The sequence below is a fragment of the Macaca fascicularis genome, chromosome 8 (genome assembly GCF_037993035.2).
Source record: "Macaca fascicularis isolate 582-1 chromosome 8, T2T-MFA8v1.1".
Taxonomy (NCBI): Eukaryota; Metazoa; Chordata; class Mammalia; order Primates; family Cercopithecidae; genus Macaca; species Macaca fascicularis.
The window spans coordinates 13990704-14006662 of record NC_088382.1 but is presented as its reverse complement, the minus strand read 5'-3'; the positions used below and the strand labels follow the sequence as shown (position 1 = coordinate 14006662).

The 15959-nt window shown below is 44.6% G+C and overlaps 1 protein-coding gene across 9 annotated transcripts in view; it reads left to right on the top strand.

Moving 5' to 3' along the window:
• The first annotated feature begins 838 nt into the window (after nucleotides 1-838).
• Nucleotides 839-15959, top strand: part of LOC135964636 (uncharacterized) — a 37114-nt gene continuing 21993 nt past the window's right edge. For 2 of the 9 annotated variants that reach the window (XR_012417048.1, XM_074000273.1), the window contains exon 1: nucleotides 15267-15355. Coding sequence is in view for 2 of the 9 variants with exons in the window: in XM_074000270.1 (XP_073856371.1) it covers nucleotides 13416-13506 (91 nt within the window). In the remaining 7 variants the exon portion in view is untranslated. Of the gene's footprint in view, nucleotides 965-3540; nucleotides 3701-12990; nucleotides 13507-15266; nucleotides 15356-15491; nucleotides 15638-15681; nucleotides 15922-15959 lie in introns of those variants that run through there. The other 7 variants (XR_010577157.2, XM_074000275.1, XM_074000271.1 and 4 more) reach the window with 7 other exon arrangements.

Below are 15959 nucleotides of genomic sequence, written 5' to 3'. Positions count from 1 at the left end.
AGAAGAGAAACAAGGCTGGGTGTGGTGGCTCACACCTGTAATCCTAGCACTTTGGGAGGCCGAGGTGGGCAGATCAGGATGTCAGGAGATTGAGACCATCCTGAAACCGTTTCTACTAAAAATACAAAAATTAGTTGGGTGTGGTGGCACGTGCCTGTAATCCCAGCTACTCAGGAGGCTGAGTCAGGAGAGTTGCTTGAACCAGGGAGTCGGAGGTTGCAGTGAGTTGAGATTGTGTCACTGCACTCCAGCCTGGTGACAGAGTGAGACTCTGTCTCAAAAAAAAAAAAAAAAAAAAAAAAAAGAGAAAGCAGAGAGCTCCCACTGCCCTGGTGTGAGGAAACAAGAAGAAAGGTGGCTATCTGCAAGCCAGGAAGAGGTCCCTGTCCCAGAACTGAGTTGGCTGACACCTTGATCTTGGACTTCCAGCCTCCAGAGCTGTGAGAAATAAACTAATGTTTAAACCACACAGTTTTTACATTTTTTAATGGTATTTGCCTATAGTATTTTTATGGTGTTTTTTATGGTATTTGCCTATAGTATTATGGCCATCTGATTTGACTGATACAGAGATGGTTCCAGAATACTGTAGCCTGTATCTAAGTTGGTGATGCCATGAAAATAAATGTGGTAGTTTATTCCTTTATATAAAGATAGGGCTGTGAGCCCAGGGCCTTTGCTCGTGTCTTAGTTGAGTCTTGTCTTCTTATAATAGCTTCCTAATTTCTCTTTTCCCCCTCTAATTTATATTATATATCTGGATTAAATAATATATGGTATGATTTTATACTTTATGTCTATACAACCTTTAATGATTTTATTTCATTTCTTTTATTTTTGAGACATGCCCTTGCTCTGTTGCTCAGGCTGGAATGCAGCAACAGAATCACAGCTCACGGTAACCCTAAATTCCTGGGCTCAAGTGATCCTCCGGCCTCAGCCTCCTGAGTAGCTGGGATTACAGGTGTGCTATCCTGCCTAGCTAATTTTTAAATTTTTTGTAAGGACAGAGTCTTGCTGTGTTGTCCAGAGTGGTTTCAAACTCCTGGCCTCAAGCAGTCCTCTCGCCTCAGCCTCTCAAAGCACTGGATTAGAAGCATGAACCGCCGCACCCGGCCCAGTGATTTTTCGTTGTTAAGATCAAGGAGGGCTTCCCTGGCTTGGCATTCAAGGCTCATGATCTGGGCGTGATATGCAAGTTGGGTTTCAGTGTTTCTGTTCCCGCCATCAGCCTTGCATTCCAACTTGTTGCCTAAGCCCTGTTCTGAAGCCCAGCCTGAGAGCTGCATTTAGAATTTATACCTTCTCATTTCTTCATTTTCTTTGCCTATGTTCTTATCTCCATCTGGGACATCATCTTCACCTGTGTTCTTATTTCCGTCTGGGACATCGTCTTTGCCTATGTTCTTATCTCCACCTGGGACATCGTCTTCGCCTATGTTCTTATCTCCATCTGGGACATCATCTCCACACTTCTGCCTCTTTAAATCTTCTCCATCCTTCAAGACTTGAAATACTTCCTTTACATGATCCCCGCTCTGACATCCAAGCTAGAATTAATCTTTCTTCCTTTGAACTCTGATAGTGATTAATGTTTTTCATCCTTTAATTATGCAGCAGTCCTGTGTGTTAGATATTATTATTTCCCCAGTTTTTCATAGTTACTCTGAAAATATTTACTGTAGTCATATATTTTGAGTATGTAATATGAGCGACATTCAAAAGGTCCTGGAGAGTGAAAGGCAGTCCTACTCCCATCACTGTTCTGTGACCACTGTTGACAGTTTTGTTTGTTTGTTTGCTTGTTTGTTTTTCCAAGATGGAGTCTTGCTCTGTCACCAGGCTGGCGTGATCTCAGCTCACTGCAACCTCCACCTCCTGGGTTCAAGCGATTCTCCTGCCTCAACCTCCTGAGTAGCTGGGACTACAAGCGCACGCCACTGTGCCCAGATTATTTTTGCATTTTTAGTAGAGACGGGGTTTCACCGTGTTGGCCAGGATGGTCTGGATATCTTGGCCTCGTGATCCACCTGCCTCAGCCTCTCAAAGTGCTGGGATTACACATGTGAGCGACTGCGCCCAGTCTATGTATCTTCTTTTTAAAAACACAGATGTTGGCATAAGATAAACAGTGTTCTTCACCAGTTCCCCACTGGTAAATATTTAGGTTATTCCCAACCGTTTGGATTAATCAATGCTGAGTTGTACGTAATTCTTGCATATTTGCGTCAATATACTCATAGGATGCATTGCTAGAAATGGAATTGTGGGATCCAGGGTTCTGCGCATTTTAAATGTTGATGGGTGTTGCTCGATTCCCTTCTGTTAGGGCCATACCGTTATCTCACTGTCAATGTGTAAGGACGTCTATTTCTATTTCCTTGCCAACAGTTTCTTCTGACATCACACACACACATAAAAATAGCCCTTTGTTCCAAAAACATGGACATTTTACGTTTCTACTTAAAGTGTGCGCACACTGACTGAAGCTCTGTGTTGCAGTGATATGTGCTGCTAGGATTGTGGCTCTGTTTTGAATTTGCTAGCCAGGCTATGGCTTTCCACTCAGGTATTTTTTGTTTTGTTCATGTTGTTGCTGCCGTTGGGCCCGGGTAACCTGTGTGAATTTCCTTCTACTGCCCAGCCAGATTTCCTTTCCAGTGGACGTGATTAGTGTCTCATCTGGCTGCCCTGTTTCCTGGTGATCTGGGCTGAGTGGCTCCATGAGAAGTTGCACCCATCTTCTCCAGTAGTGCGTCTTTTCACAGCAAGCAAAACATTTTCACCACGTTTCTAGCGGGACAGGCACTAGCTCTTTTCTGGGCATCAGGAGACCTGGCTTTGTTCTGGTTCAAGCAACAGCTGGTGAGTTACCAAAGACAAGTCGCATCTGGCCCCTGGTCCTTTGCTTTATAAGTAGAATCACAGTCCGAGTGGGCATCACTGCCCTGGTCTCTATGTGGTGCTGAGTGTTGTGGGGATGATGGCTAAGTGTCCGGGTGCATTTCCACCACTAGGGGATTACAGGCCAGCCAAAGACACAGGAGGAAAGCTAACAGCCCTGGGCAGGTACACACAAGGAGAGGAGCCTGGGCAACAGCGTGAGACTCCGTCTCAAAAAAAAAAAAAAAAAAAAAAAAAGGGTGGTTCCAAGCTCCTTGGTGTGATTGATGTGATCACAATAAGTCTTTTATCTCTAAGTCTTGGGCCATTGGACCAAGAGAAGAGAGAGCTGGTGTTGAGTTGTAGTGAGAGGTGCGTGGTTCGTGAGCCTGCTGAGCCTGGCTGGGACTCAATTCCATTGAGTCCCATTCCATTTTACCTTCTGTTTCCACCTTTTTCGTGCTCCTGCTTGTTTCTCCAGAAAAAAATGCAATAAATTCCTTTCAAAAACTTTACAAAAGCCATAGATGCTTATTGAAAATAGTTCAAATGATTTGGAAGACAGAAAGATAGTGAATGTTTTTCTCCTGTGTGTTTGGATGAATGTGTCTTTGGCGTAGTCACTATTAACACTGGGTGTATTTCCTTCCAGATCTTTTCCAGTGTACCTACAAATATACATGTACACATTCTAAAAAACAAAATAGTACCTGGTAAACATTGAGTTCCCCTACTCCCACTCCGCAGTCTACCTGGACATCCTTTCATGGTGATACGATGAGACTTGATCGACTCCTTTTGTTCGCTGGAGTGGCAGGTAATAATAGCTATAGATAACTCACCTTCAGTGGGCATTTACCATGTGACAGGGTCTGTGCTCCAGGCAGGCTACATGAAGTGGGTCTTAAGGCTTTTTACTACAATGCTATGGGTGAACACAGTAATTGTTAACATTTTGCAAATGATAGAATTGCAGTAGAGAGAAGCAAAGCTGCTTGCTCAAACTCATGGCATGATTCCTGAGAGACAGAGAGAGAACACTTTTAAAACAATTGTTGTTATAGTCAGGTGATTTATGATCATTCAAGAAATAGTGCATTCAGCGAATACATTTCAGGGTCTGGTACAGTCTGGGAGCTGGTCCTGGAAATGCACTGGGCTAGAGGTAAGGGAGCGGTCCATTGGCCTTGGAACCCTAGTGCAAGGAGGGAGGTCCCGGGGAGAGGGGTCATGGAGAGGAGGTCTCTGAACAAACCTTGCAACATCCATTTCGGCTGAGTCTGGTCCGAGGTCTGGGTCTTGACATGTACACTTTTCAGAGATACTTGGTTTTGATTTTTATCATGGCTCACCTGAGCAGCCATGGTTTCAAACTGCCTGGAGATGTGGTCTGGCAGGCCAGTGCTCTGCCCATCCTTCCCGCTCCTGCAGGAGGGGAGTCATCCTGGACTAGAGGGCTTCGCCTGTAATCAGCTATCTCATAATAAGTGGATTTGATGCTGGTTTCGCTAGGTCAGGAAATTTCCCATTTGGAAGGAAAACTGATACTTGTTTTTGGGTTTTGCTGAGGAGCCACAGGGTTTAGAGCAGGGACTGGAAGTTTGTTGAGACACATGTGAGTGCACTCAAACATCTTCCATGAGACGTGGAAATGAAGACAGTGTTCCAGAGAGGTCCCTGGCTTTGGGATATAAATATTTCTGTAACAGAATGGCACTGGATGTCTGCTGTATTTTTTTCTCTGCTATTTTGGCAAGTTTTACCTGGGTGTGTGTCTCCTGTACAGAAGGTATGACATCCGTTTTTGCCACCAAGGGTTTACAGCGGTTGGTCCCTCCTATGTGGGTCACTTTTGTGCCGTGGTTTCTTTGGGGAAATTGTAGGTCTCCTACCCAAAGCACATTGCCCATTTCAAGGTGTTCCTGGTTTCTGAACACCTGTGGCAGTGCCTTTCCTGTAGGTGAAGCCAGCGGAGAAAGTACCCCTCCCCAGGAGGTGGGGACTGGTGATTGCCTGAGTGAGGAGGCTGGGGATGAGCCCTGGACTAGAACTTGTGACCGGCTGCTTTTCCTTCCCCTCCTCTCCCTCCTATTTTGCCACCACCCCCTCTTTATAAAATTTATTAAAAATTAAGCAACTATTTTGGTTTCCTTTATTCGCTATTCCTTGCTAATCGCATGCAGAGTGAGCCTGGGACAGTGGAAAGGAAAGTTGTATTTGGCTTCAGATGATCCTTCCAGCCCCGCATTGAGGGGCTTCCGCCAGGCGGCATTGTCAAGTGGCGTTGTGGAGGTTCTCCTTTCAGTCCTCAGCGTTAACCAGCAGAGGCAGGTGGTACTTATTCCTGGTTAATGTTGAGGAAGTTGAGCTCAAAGTGGCTAAGGGAACTTCCCAAAGTCACATAGGAAGTAGCAGAGTAGAACCAAACACAGATTGTCTCTGAATCAGGCAGGTCGTCCGATTCCAAAATGGACTCTTAATTTTTGGAGGTCAAAAAGCTGAACAGGGTCAGGAGATCGAGACCATCCTGGCTAACATGGTGAAACCCCGTCTCTACTAAAAAATACAAAAAAAACTAGCCGGGCGAGGGGGCGGGCGCCTGTAGTCCCAGCTACTCAGGAGGCTGAGGCAGGAGAAAGGCGTAAACCCGGGAGGCGGAGCTTGCAGTGAGCTGAGATCCCGCCACTGCACTCCAGCCTGGGAGACAGAGCGAAACTCTGCCTCAAAAAAAAAAAAAAAAAAGCTGAACAGACACAGATATTTCTCTCTCTTTCTTTCTTTCTTTCTTTCTTTCTTTCTTTCTTTCTTTCTTTCCTTTCTTTTTTTTTTTTTTTTTTTTTTTTTGCTAGGGTTTTGCTATGCTGCCTAGGCCAGTCTAGGCTCAAGCTGTCCTCCTGCCTTAGCATTCTGAGTGCTGGGCTTACAGGTTTGTGTCACCACACCCAACAGAGCAGACATTTCTTGAAGGAAGACATACAAATGGCCAAAAAATATGTGAAAAAAATGCTCAGTATCGCTTATAATCAGAGAAATGCAAATCAAAACCGCAGTGAGGCATCATCTCATCTGTTAGGATGGGTATTATCGAAAAGACAAAAAATAACAAGTGCTGGCAAGGATATGGAGAAAAGGGAGCGCTTACACACTGTAGGGGGGTGTAAACTAGAGCAGCTGGGCGAGGGGCGCACGCTGACATCCCAGCACTTTGGGAGGCCGAGGCGGGCAGATCACCTGATGTCAGGAGTTTGAAACCAGCCTGGCCAACATGGTGAACCCCGTCTCTACTAAAAACACAAAACTTAGCTGGGAGCGGTGGATCACACCTGTAATCCCAGCACTGTTGGGCAACTGAGGTGGGCGGGTCACTTGAGGCCAGGAGTTCAAGACCAGCCTGGCCAACGTGGTGAAACCCCATCTCTACTAAAAAATACAAAAATTTGCCAGGTGCAGTGGCGGTTGTCCGTAATCCCAGCTACTCGGGAGGCCAAGGCATGAGAACCACTGGAACCCGGGAAGCGGATGCTACAGTAAGCAAGCCAAGATTGCACCACTGTACTCCAGCCTGGGCAACAGTGAGACTCTGTCTCAAAGAGAAAAAAGAATAAGAGTGAGTAAGCTAGGGCACCCACTATGGCAAAGAGTATGGAGGTTTCTCAGAAAACTGCAAATGAAATTACAGTGTGATCCAGCAGTCCCACAACAGTGTAGATACCCAAAGAAAAGGAAATCATTGTCGAAGGGGCATCTGCACCTCTGTGTTTCCTGCAGCACTGTTCACCATAGCCAAGATATGGAATCAGCCTCGGTGTCCAACAGCAGATGATGGATAGAGAAAATGTGGTCTTTATACACAGTGGAGTACTATTCAGCCATAACACAGGATGAAGTCCTGTTATTCTCAGCAACGTGGATGGAACTGGAAGATATTATGAAATAAGCCAGGGACAGAAAGTTACACAGCCCATGTTCTCTTATGTGGAAGGCAAAAGAGAGTGGATCTCATGAAAGTTGAAAGTAGACAGAGGATCCTAGAGGGTGAGAAGGGTGGGGGAAGAGGGAGATAGGGAGAAATTTGTTAAAGGATACAAAATTATAGCTGGATAGGAATAAGTTCTAGTGTTCTATAACATAGGATGACTATAGTTAACAAGAATATATAGTTTCAGGCTGGGCGCAGTGGCTCATGCCTGTAATCCTAGCACTTTGGGAGGCTGAGGTGGGTGGATCACCTGAGGTCAGGAGTTTGAGACCAGCCTGGCCAACGTGGTAAAACCCCATGTCTACTAAAAATACAAAAATTAGCCGGGCATAGTGGTGGGTGCCTGTAACCCCAGCTCAGGGAGGCCGAGGCAGGAGAATAGCTTGAACCTAGGAAGCAGACGTTGCAGTGAGCTGAGATCACACCACTGCACTCCAGCCTGGGCAACAGAGCAAGACTTTGTCTCAAAAGAAAAAATATATATATATATCTATATATATAGAGATATATATATAGTTTCAGATAATTGGAGGAAGGGTATTGAACGTTACCAACACAAAGAAATGATAAATGTTTGAGATGGTGGATATGCTAATTACACTGATCACATACATTACATGTATTATAACATCACTATGTGTACTCTATACGTATGTACGGCACACAATTATGTGTCAATTAAAAAAGAAAAAGCTGAACTTAGATTGGAATGGCTATGAAGTAGCTAGCTTTTTCATATTTTTGATATAGACCCTAGGCATTTATTTTGAGTTAACTACCCTTGGCTTCAGAAAATGTTTAGTATTTGAATTTTAGCCTTGCATTTTATAATACAGAGAAGTAAAACTGTAGGCTTGCTTTAGATACAGTCACAGGGGTTTGCTGTGATGACTTTTTTATGTAATAAGGGGGAAATATACCTCAATTAATAGGCATACATGCTCATTTTTCTCCCTCATACACATTTTTAGTTGTTGTCCAGACATTGTGATACTTATGTAAACAGTATGCGATATCTTAGGTCGGAATCAGAATTTTAAGTTAAGAATACTTATATATTTTTCAAGCTTTCAAACTGGACATTTTACATGTCCATTATATAACTGTAATTAAATTTTCAAAAAAACAATACCTGTCTTTAATATGGGTGATGCTCTAGCTTTTTTTTTTGTTTGTTTTTTTGTTTTTTTTTGGAGACAGTGTCTCACTTTCTCCCAGGCTGGAGTGTAGTGATGCGATCATGGCTCACTGCAGCCTCAGCCTCATAGGCTGCAGAGATCCTCCCACCTCAGCCTCCCAAGTAGCTGGGACTGCAGGTGTACAATACCATGCCCAGCTAATGTTTAAAATTTTTTGCAGAGACAGGGCCTCCCTCTGTTGCTCAGGCTGGTCTGGAATTCCTGGGTTCAAGTGATTCTCCTGCTTCATCCTCCCAACGTGTTGTGATTACAGTCATGTGCCACTGCCTGGCCCCATATAAGTGGGATGATGACTTTAGTCTAGGAGTTCCACACCAGCCTGGGTAACATGGCTCAAGACCCCGTCTCTACAAAAACTAAAAAAAATTAACTGGTCATGGTGACACCTGCCTGTGGTCCCAGCTACTCCAGGAGGCTGAGGCAGGAGGATAACTTGAGCCCAGGAGTCAAGGCTGCAGTGAGCTCTGATCCTGTCATTGCATTCCAGCCTGGGTGACAGAGTGAGACCTTGTGTCTTAAAAAAGTTACTGGCTACCTGATTATTCATAGGAAAAAAACCTGAACTCTGATCTAAACCTCATACCTCGCACAAAAATTAACTCACAATGGATTATGGACTAAAATGTAAAATGCAAAATAAAGATGAAAAGAGGAGCGAGAGACTGGGAGAAACTATTTGCAAACCACATGTCTGATAAAGGACTCATATCTATAATATATTTAAAACTATCAAAATTCAGCAGTGAAACCAAATCATCTACTTTGAAAATGAATAAAAGACCTGAAGAGACATTTCAGATAACATATAAGCACATGAAAATTTGTTCAACATCATGAGCCATCAGAAAAAGGCACACTAAAGCCACGTCACTATACACCTATCAGAAAGCCTAAAATAAAAAGTAGTAACAAGGCCAATGCTGGTGAGGATGCGGGGAAACGGGATCACTCACACTTGGCTGGTGGGAATGGAAGATGGTACAGCCATTCTGGAAAACAGCTTGACAGTTACTTAAAAAACTAAATGTGCAATTGCCATAGGATGCAGCACTCACATTCATGGGCAGTTATCCCAGAGAAATGAAGACTTATGTTCACACAAAAGCCTTTATGTATCTGTTCATAGCAGCATTGTTTATGAAGGCTAGAAACTGGAAACAGCCCGGAGACTGCTCGGCAGGTGAATGGTTAAACAAACTGGTGCACCCAGGCCCCAGATACCACTCTGCAGTAGTTAATGACATCCGTGTTCATCAGTCTTTCAAACTAGAAACCACCATCATGCTTAATCCCCTTTATTCCATCCTGGGTCTGAGTGGATTTCATTTTGCATTTCTTTCCAATGCATTTTCCCTCTGTCCTTTCTAGTTGCACCTCATGCCTCATTTGAACTGTTGTAAGAGCCACCGAATTGTTTCTCTGCCTCATCATGGAATCCTTTCCACACTTCATGCCCCGCATTGCCATTGGAACAATCTTTCCAAAACATGAACAAACTAACTTAAAAGAAATATCCCAGGTAGCCTTCCAAATAAGTATAAGCTTTCTGTTAGAAGTTTGACTTCTTGTCTATAGGGAACCCCAGGACTGTAGAGAGACAGATTTGCTGTCTGCATTTTAAGATCAGGCAGAAATCCCTGGAGGGGCCCATGTGGAACAGTGGCACAAATACTGGTTCTAGAATCAGAAGCCCTCATATCCTGGTTCTAACACTAGCTGGATGTTCTTGGGAAAGTTTTGGTTTCATAACCTCAGAAACTCCATTTCTTAAGAAATGGAGATGAGGAAGCATACTGAAGGGATCACATAAGGCTGCTGGGAGGAGCGGATGAGGGGCTTGGTGAACATGCTGTGTAATCCATGAAGCACGTCGTATGTGTGAGAAGTGGAGCTGTGTGAATAGCGGTTCTGGAATCATTGTATGAAAACGATGGAAAGCACATTCGTAGTTCTGCCTGATGATACCACTGGGCACCTGTGTTGTACATGCCTGCAACATGGGTGAGGCCCGAGTCAGTACAACTCCCAGTTTGGTTTTCATGCAGTTAGAAAGGCCCGAGAGGACCCTTCCCCCCTCCAGCTGTAGGAAGGAGGTGGCTGTCTCCTGCCTATATTTGGTGGGATTGTCTGTGGCTCCTTAGGGACAGGAATGCAGGGAGTGGGGGAAGAAAGCCGGCCTGACTGCTCGCTAGTCAGCCTTCCCCAGGGAGGCGTGGAGGATTCATTTCGTGGTAACTTGCCAAGTCTTTCTTAACCCATCTTTTAGAAATGACCAGCATGACAAGTAAAAGACCCGTTCGAGACAGATGGGCTGTGTGTCCCCTGCGTTTATGGCTTTGTGGCCTCAGAGCTGCCAGAACTCAATAGATTTCTGGGGAATGCTGTGTCAGCCAAGGGGCTGAAAATAGTGAGAGGAAGAAAATTCCCCCTCGCTGCTCTGGTCCGGGAGTGATTACTAAGGAGAGCAGCATGGAGGGTCCAGCCGTGGGGTTCCTCTCAAGCACGCCCTCACCGCAGTGGGAATGCGGTTCTCAACCTCCCTAGGCCTCCGTGATTTTCATCTGTCACATAGTCACCTCCAGCAGGGATGTCTATGGTGATGAGATGAGGGAGCATCATAGCACATGTGGCACTTAGTACGCTTGCGGTGAGTGGACGCTGGCGTCAGTGGAACAGGAGACTGGGCGCTGCGTGTGGACGCACTCACGTGCTGCTGGCATGGGTGGACAGAGGAGAGAGGGACGCTCTGCAGTTCTCCTTTTGGTCTGTCACCCCCGCTGTTGTGAACAGAATCCGTGAGTGTATTCTGTTGCCCTAGTTAACTTGGTAGGCTGATTGCTCAACTTTCTGCTTCCACCTTTGATTTCTTAAGAATAGGAAAAGGAATATTTCAGTTACTTTTCAGGTTGATGGCATACATTCCTTGATATCACCTTAATGCTTTTTAATTTCTATGTATTTTGGATGCTGGAGCTTCCCTGACATCTGTGTTTTTATGCCTCACCCTCTCGTGTAACTGTTGGCCACACCAGGACCAGAGAGAAGTGACCAGAGCGATTGGTAGCAGGGCTAGGACTGGTATTTCCCAGCCTTTTGCCACCCAGCAGGCTCTGTTTTCTGTATTGCACTGCTCTTCCCTATTTCGACCCCTGTTAGGACAGTGGATGTGAAATGTAGCTGGGCGCTTTTGGGGGTGTGCTAGGAGTGTGGCAGATGCCTCAGACTGGCATTTTCCCCTGATTCTGAATTCTCATGGCTCAAAGTCAGTCTCTAGGCTACTGACCAGGAAGATACAGGAAGTTGTTTAGTGTGGCAAACTATGCCAGGGCATTTTTTTCACCCGGCAATTTATTTGGTTTGGACTGGAATAAATCTTTGATATTGATTTCTTTGCCAATATTATTAGGGAGTGGGGCCTGACTTGTTAACTTAGCCCAGTTCATAGTGCTTAGAATCTCAGTGAGTGCGTGTTGAACTGAGCAGAAGTGTGAGAGCCACTTGGACAGTGGTTTGCAAACCTAGCTGCATCTGGAGGGTTGTTAAAAAAGCATGCGTGCTTACTCCAGACCAGTTGAAATAGAATCTGCAGGAATGGAGCCTGCGCAGCTATAGTGCTGTTAAAAACCCCCAGGTGGTTCTGATATACCGTAAAGGTTGAGATCCACTGATCCACAGTGAATTGGAGTCCTGGATCATAAACATGCCTTATGCTTTCACCAGCTTATAATGGTTCTTGTGCTTTAGAACTGTGAAAAAAAGTGTTATGCAAACAAATGTGGAAATAGCCTAAATGCCACATCCTGTTACTACCTGCCATGAAGTATATTTACCAGTTATTCACTCTATTCTGATCTCTACCCATTCCACCTTTTCTTCATGGAACAATAATTTGACAGTTGGTTAGGCAGAACCAGAGTAAGTCTAGTTTGATTCGTGGGAAACGATTTTGGGTATGAAGTGCTCTTTAGGCATTTATTGAACTCTCGTTTGTACCACCGCTGTGGTGGACAGTTTATAAATATTACTTCTTTAAACAAGGCCTATGGATTCAGGCTGCCTGGGTTTTGCTAACTAGCTGTGTCATTTGGGCAAGTTTTTAAGCTTATATAAACCTGACTTTCATCTATGAAATGGGATGACAAGGGGTCATTATCATCTCACAGGATCGTGCAAATGTGTGTGTAAAGTGCTTAGTTTGGTGCCTAACACATAGTAACTACTCAGTAAACTTATTATTACATCATCATCATATTCAAATGTAAATATTAAGAGCTAATAAATTTGTAAAAGGTAGTATACCCTTACCCCTTGAACCAAAGACTACTTTAGTTTTAAGTGTTTGGGATAATTTATCACTTAAATATTGGCCTCTTGAATACCTTGAATTTAAATTGAACATAGCCAGAGGATTTCATAATTGGACCGTTGCCTCTGGAAGTTGGAGCTTTGTTTGTTTTTTGGTTTCACTTCGTACACTAAGCATGTGGCTGTGCGCACCTTTCTGGTGACTTCTGGTACTGGGGAATCAAAGCTTCATTCGCTTCTTTGGAGGAGATGATCTTACGCTATACGAAGCACTCAGACTTTGTTAACTATGTACCATCCAGACAAGACCAGGTGCTTCCCATGGCACCCTGTCCTTTTCTTAGCTCTCTCATCAATCTAGCCTGTTCCTTCTATTCCTCTTTATACTAGAACTTCTCTTTGAACAAGGAATGTTGTTTTGTCAGTGCTAGGTCCCCAGCAGTTAGTAATGCCCAGCACATACTAGGTGCCTCCTGAATGTTAATAGGTGATAATCTAGCAGAACACAAGATGAATCCGCAGGTTGAGATTTAAGCTGTGTGGTATGAACGCTGCATTGGCAGACTTACTGAATCAATTTTGTTAATACAAGTTTAAAATGTCTTAGTATCTGACTTAGTTCAGGAATCATTTACTGAGTGTCTTCTAGGCCAGACATTGGGGACAGAAAGGTAATAATATATGATCCCTGCCTCATGCACAGGAAGTCTAGTGCGATGGACAGACACATGCCAATGGCTGCCATGGAATATGGTGAGTATTAAGATAAAGGGGCACCCTGTGTGCCCTTGGAGCATAGAGCAGGGCTTGTGTTCTGGGAACATGGGCTCCATGTGAAAACACAATTTAAATTAATTTTCTTTTTTCTTTTTTTTTTTTTGAGACAGAGTCTTGCTCTGTGGTCCAGGCTGGAGTACAGTGGTGTGATCTCAGCTCACTGCAACGTGCTCCCCCCAGGTTCAAGTGATTCTCGTGCCTCAGCCTTCTGAGTAGCTGGGATTACAGGTGTGTGCCACCACACCTGGCTAATTTTTGCATTTTTAGTAGAGATGGAGTTTCACCATGCTGGCCGGGCTGGTTTTGAACTCCTGACATCAGGTGATCCTCCCGCCTCAGCCTTCCAAAGTTCTGGGATTATAGGTATGTATGTTTTCATCCTTTTAAATATCTGTGGGTAGCACTTAACTTTAAATGGGTACTAATTAAACTATTGAATGACTTTAGTATGGATTGAATGACTTTGCTCGGGCCTCGTTTTTAATTTCCTTCATTAGAGGAAAAAAAAAAAAAAATGCGGGTTGAATATTCCTCATCCAAACTGCTTGGAACCAGAAGTGTCTCAGATTTTTTTACATTTTTGGATTTTTGAATATTTGTATTATACTTGCTGGTTGAGCATCCTGAATTCAAAAATCCAGAATCTGAGCTGCTCCAATGAACATTTCATTGAGCATCACGTCGGCACTGAAAAAGTTGTGGATTTCAGAGTTTCTGGTTAGGGAGACTCATCCTATATGGGTGCTGGATTGTCACAGGACTTCTGGACCAGAGGTTAGGTGACTAGGCTTTGGTTTTCGCTTTGTTACTAAACAGGCTGTTTTCTTCCATAAGCTCAGCTTTAGATCCCCCGGTTGTCAAAGAAGGGGATGGGCCATCTGATGTTTAAGGCCTCTGTTAGTTCTGACTTGGAGACACCTGGCTTCAGTTCATCTTCCTTAGGAGTGGACAAAGAATATGGGAATTTTGAAATTGTTAGTCAACATCTACAGGGTCGTTGCAGCCTGGTTTTGGGTAAAGGTCATCTTTAGTGAGCCCAGGGAGAAGCAGTGGTTTAGCTGTCAGCTGAGAGGGGTAAGCGGTCCTATTAATTTTCCTCTGTGGTAGTGAAAGCATTGTTAAGGGTCACAGCGTTAGTGGAGCTGGATGGAAAGAGGAGGGGAGCTCACTGTTACAGGTTATACTGAATGTCTTTTCAGTCACTAAATGCTTTTTATGATATGTTTTTCAGGATTTCAGTGTTGCATGATTTCTCTGTGTTTAGCACAGGAAATTTAACATCAGCAAAAAAGAATGCTCTTTCTTTTTTTTTTTTCTTTGAGATGGAGTTTTGCTCTTGTCACCCAGGCTGGAGTGCAGTGGCATGATCTCAGCTCACTGCAACCTCAGCCTCCTGAGTTCAAGCTATTTTCCTGCCTCAGCCTCCCAAGTAGCTGGGATTACAGGTGCCCGCCAGCATGCCCAGCTAATTTTTGTATTTTTAGTACAGATGGGGCTTCGCCATATTGGCCAGGCTGTTCTTGAACTTCTGAGCTCAGGTGATCCTCCTGCCTCGGCTTCCCAAATTGCTGGGATTACAGGCATAAGCCGCCACGCCTGGCCTTAAATGTTCTTTCTATGGGAATCTACAAAAGCCAGCTTTTGAGCCTAGTGGCAGAAAACCTCTTCTCCGTTGTTTAGCTGTGCTGTGAGCTTGGAGGGCTTCAAGCCCAGCTGAAAAATCTGTAGTATTTTCTGTCAGTTGGCTCTCTTGGAGAACTTAGTGAGCACTGGGCTGGAGTGATACTGTCAGAGTTCATGAGCTGTTTGAGGCTCTCGAAGCCTAGATACTGGGGTTGCCCAAATACATCAGCTGGACTCACTATTTCTCTGGGGAGTCGGGGGGTGGAAAATGCTGTGGTCTTAACTCTGCTCTTAATTTGACAGTGCTGTTGTTAATGGTAAGAATGATGTCATGCGTTTGTATTTTGTTTCGTAATTCACAGAGAATTTAAAAATCCATTATCTGATTTTATTCCCTCAGCAGTTCTGTGAAAAAGGCAGAGCAGTTTTCATATCTTCTGTTTTCCCGTGATTCTCTTGTGGCTCACAGAAGCTAAGAGCCTTCACCAAGGTCATAGGGTGAATGAGTTGCAGAGCTGGGAGTAGAGGCTCAGGCTTCTAGTGACCCTGTTTCTTCCTGGATAGCTCGCTCTGGTGGCGCTATGCTCAGGTAACTGCGCATGCTCGGGTAACTGCGCATGCTCGGTTTGGTCTTTTGTAAATTCCTGCCCCATTTTGGGGGAGGTTCTTGGGAGGCTTCTATTCATTTTGGAGCATTTATGTATCTTGTCCTCTCTCCCTCCCAGATGCATGGGCATTTCTGCAGGCCTCCGGGCTGGCCCTTGTGCGTGGGGGTGTCTCCTGCCTCCACGTTGCTTGCATGCCCCCTTCTGAAGGTGCTCTTCCCCACATGAAGCCCCCTCGTGCCTGCCTCCACACTGCAGGCTGTTCGGTAAATGTTACTGACTCAGCATCGTTGTTTTCTAGAAATGGGACGGGGTATGGATGCCAAGTTCGTTTGTGTGTGAAGGCTGCGATGGTATCATCTTGCCTTCCCCGTGTGTGCTCTTTGAGGGTGTCGCTGTGCTGCAGTCATCTGTGTTCCCTAGGGTGCCTCCCTTGGAGTCCCGGCCGTAGCAGACATGAAGTCAGTGCTCACGGTCTAAATAAGAGGAAGGCCAACAGAGCCATTAAATCTGGAAAATGACAAGTGAGGGAAAGGAATTTTTATTGAAGGTATGTGAAAAAGAAACCTTTTTAGGAAATTTGACCTG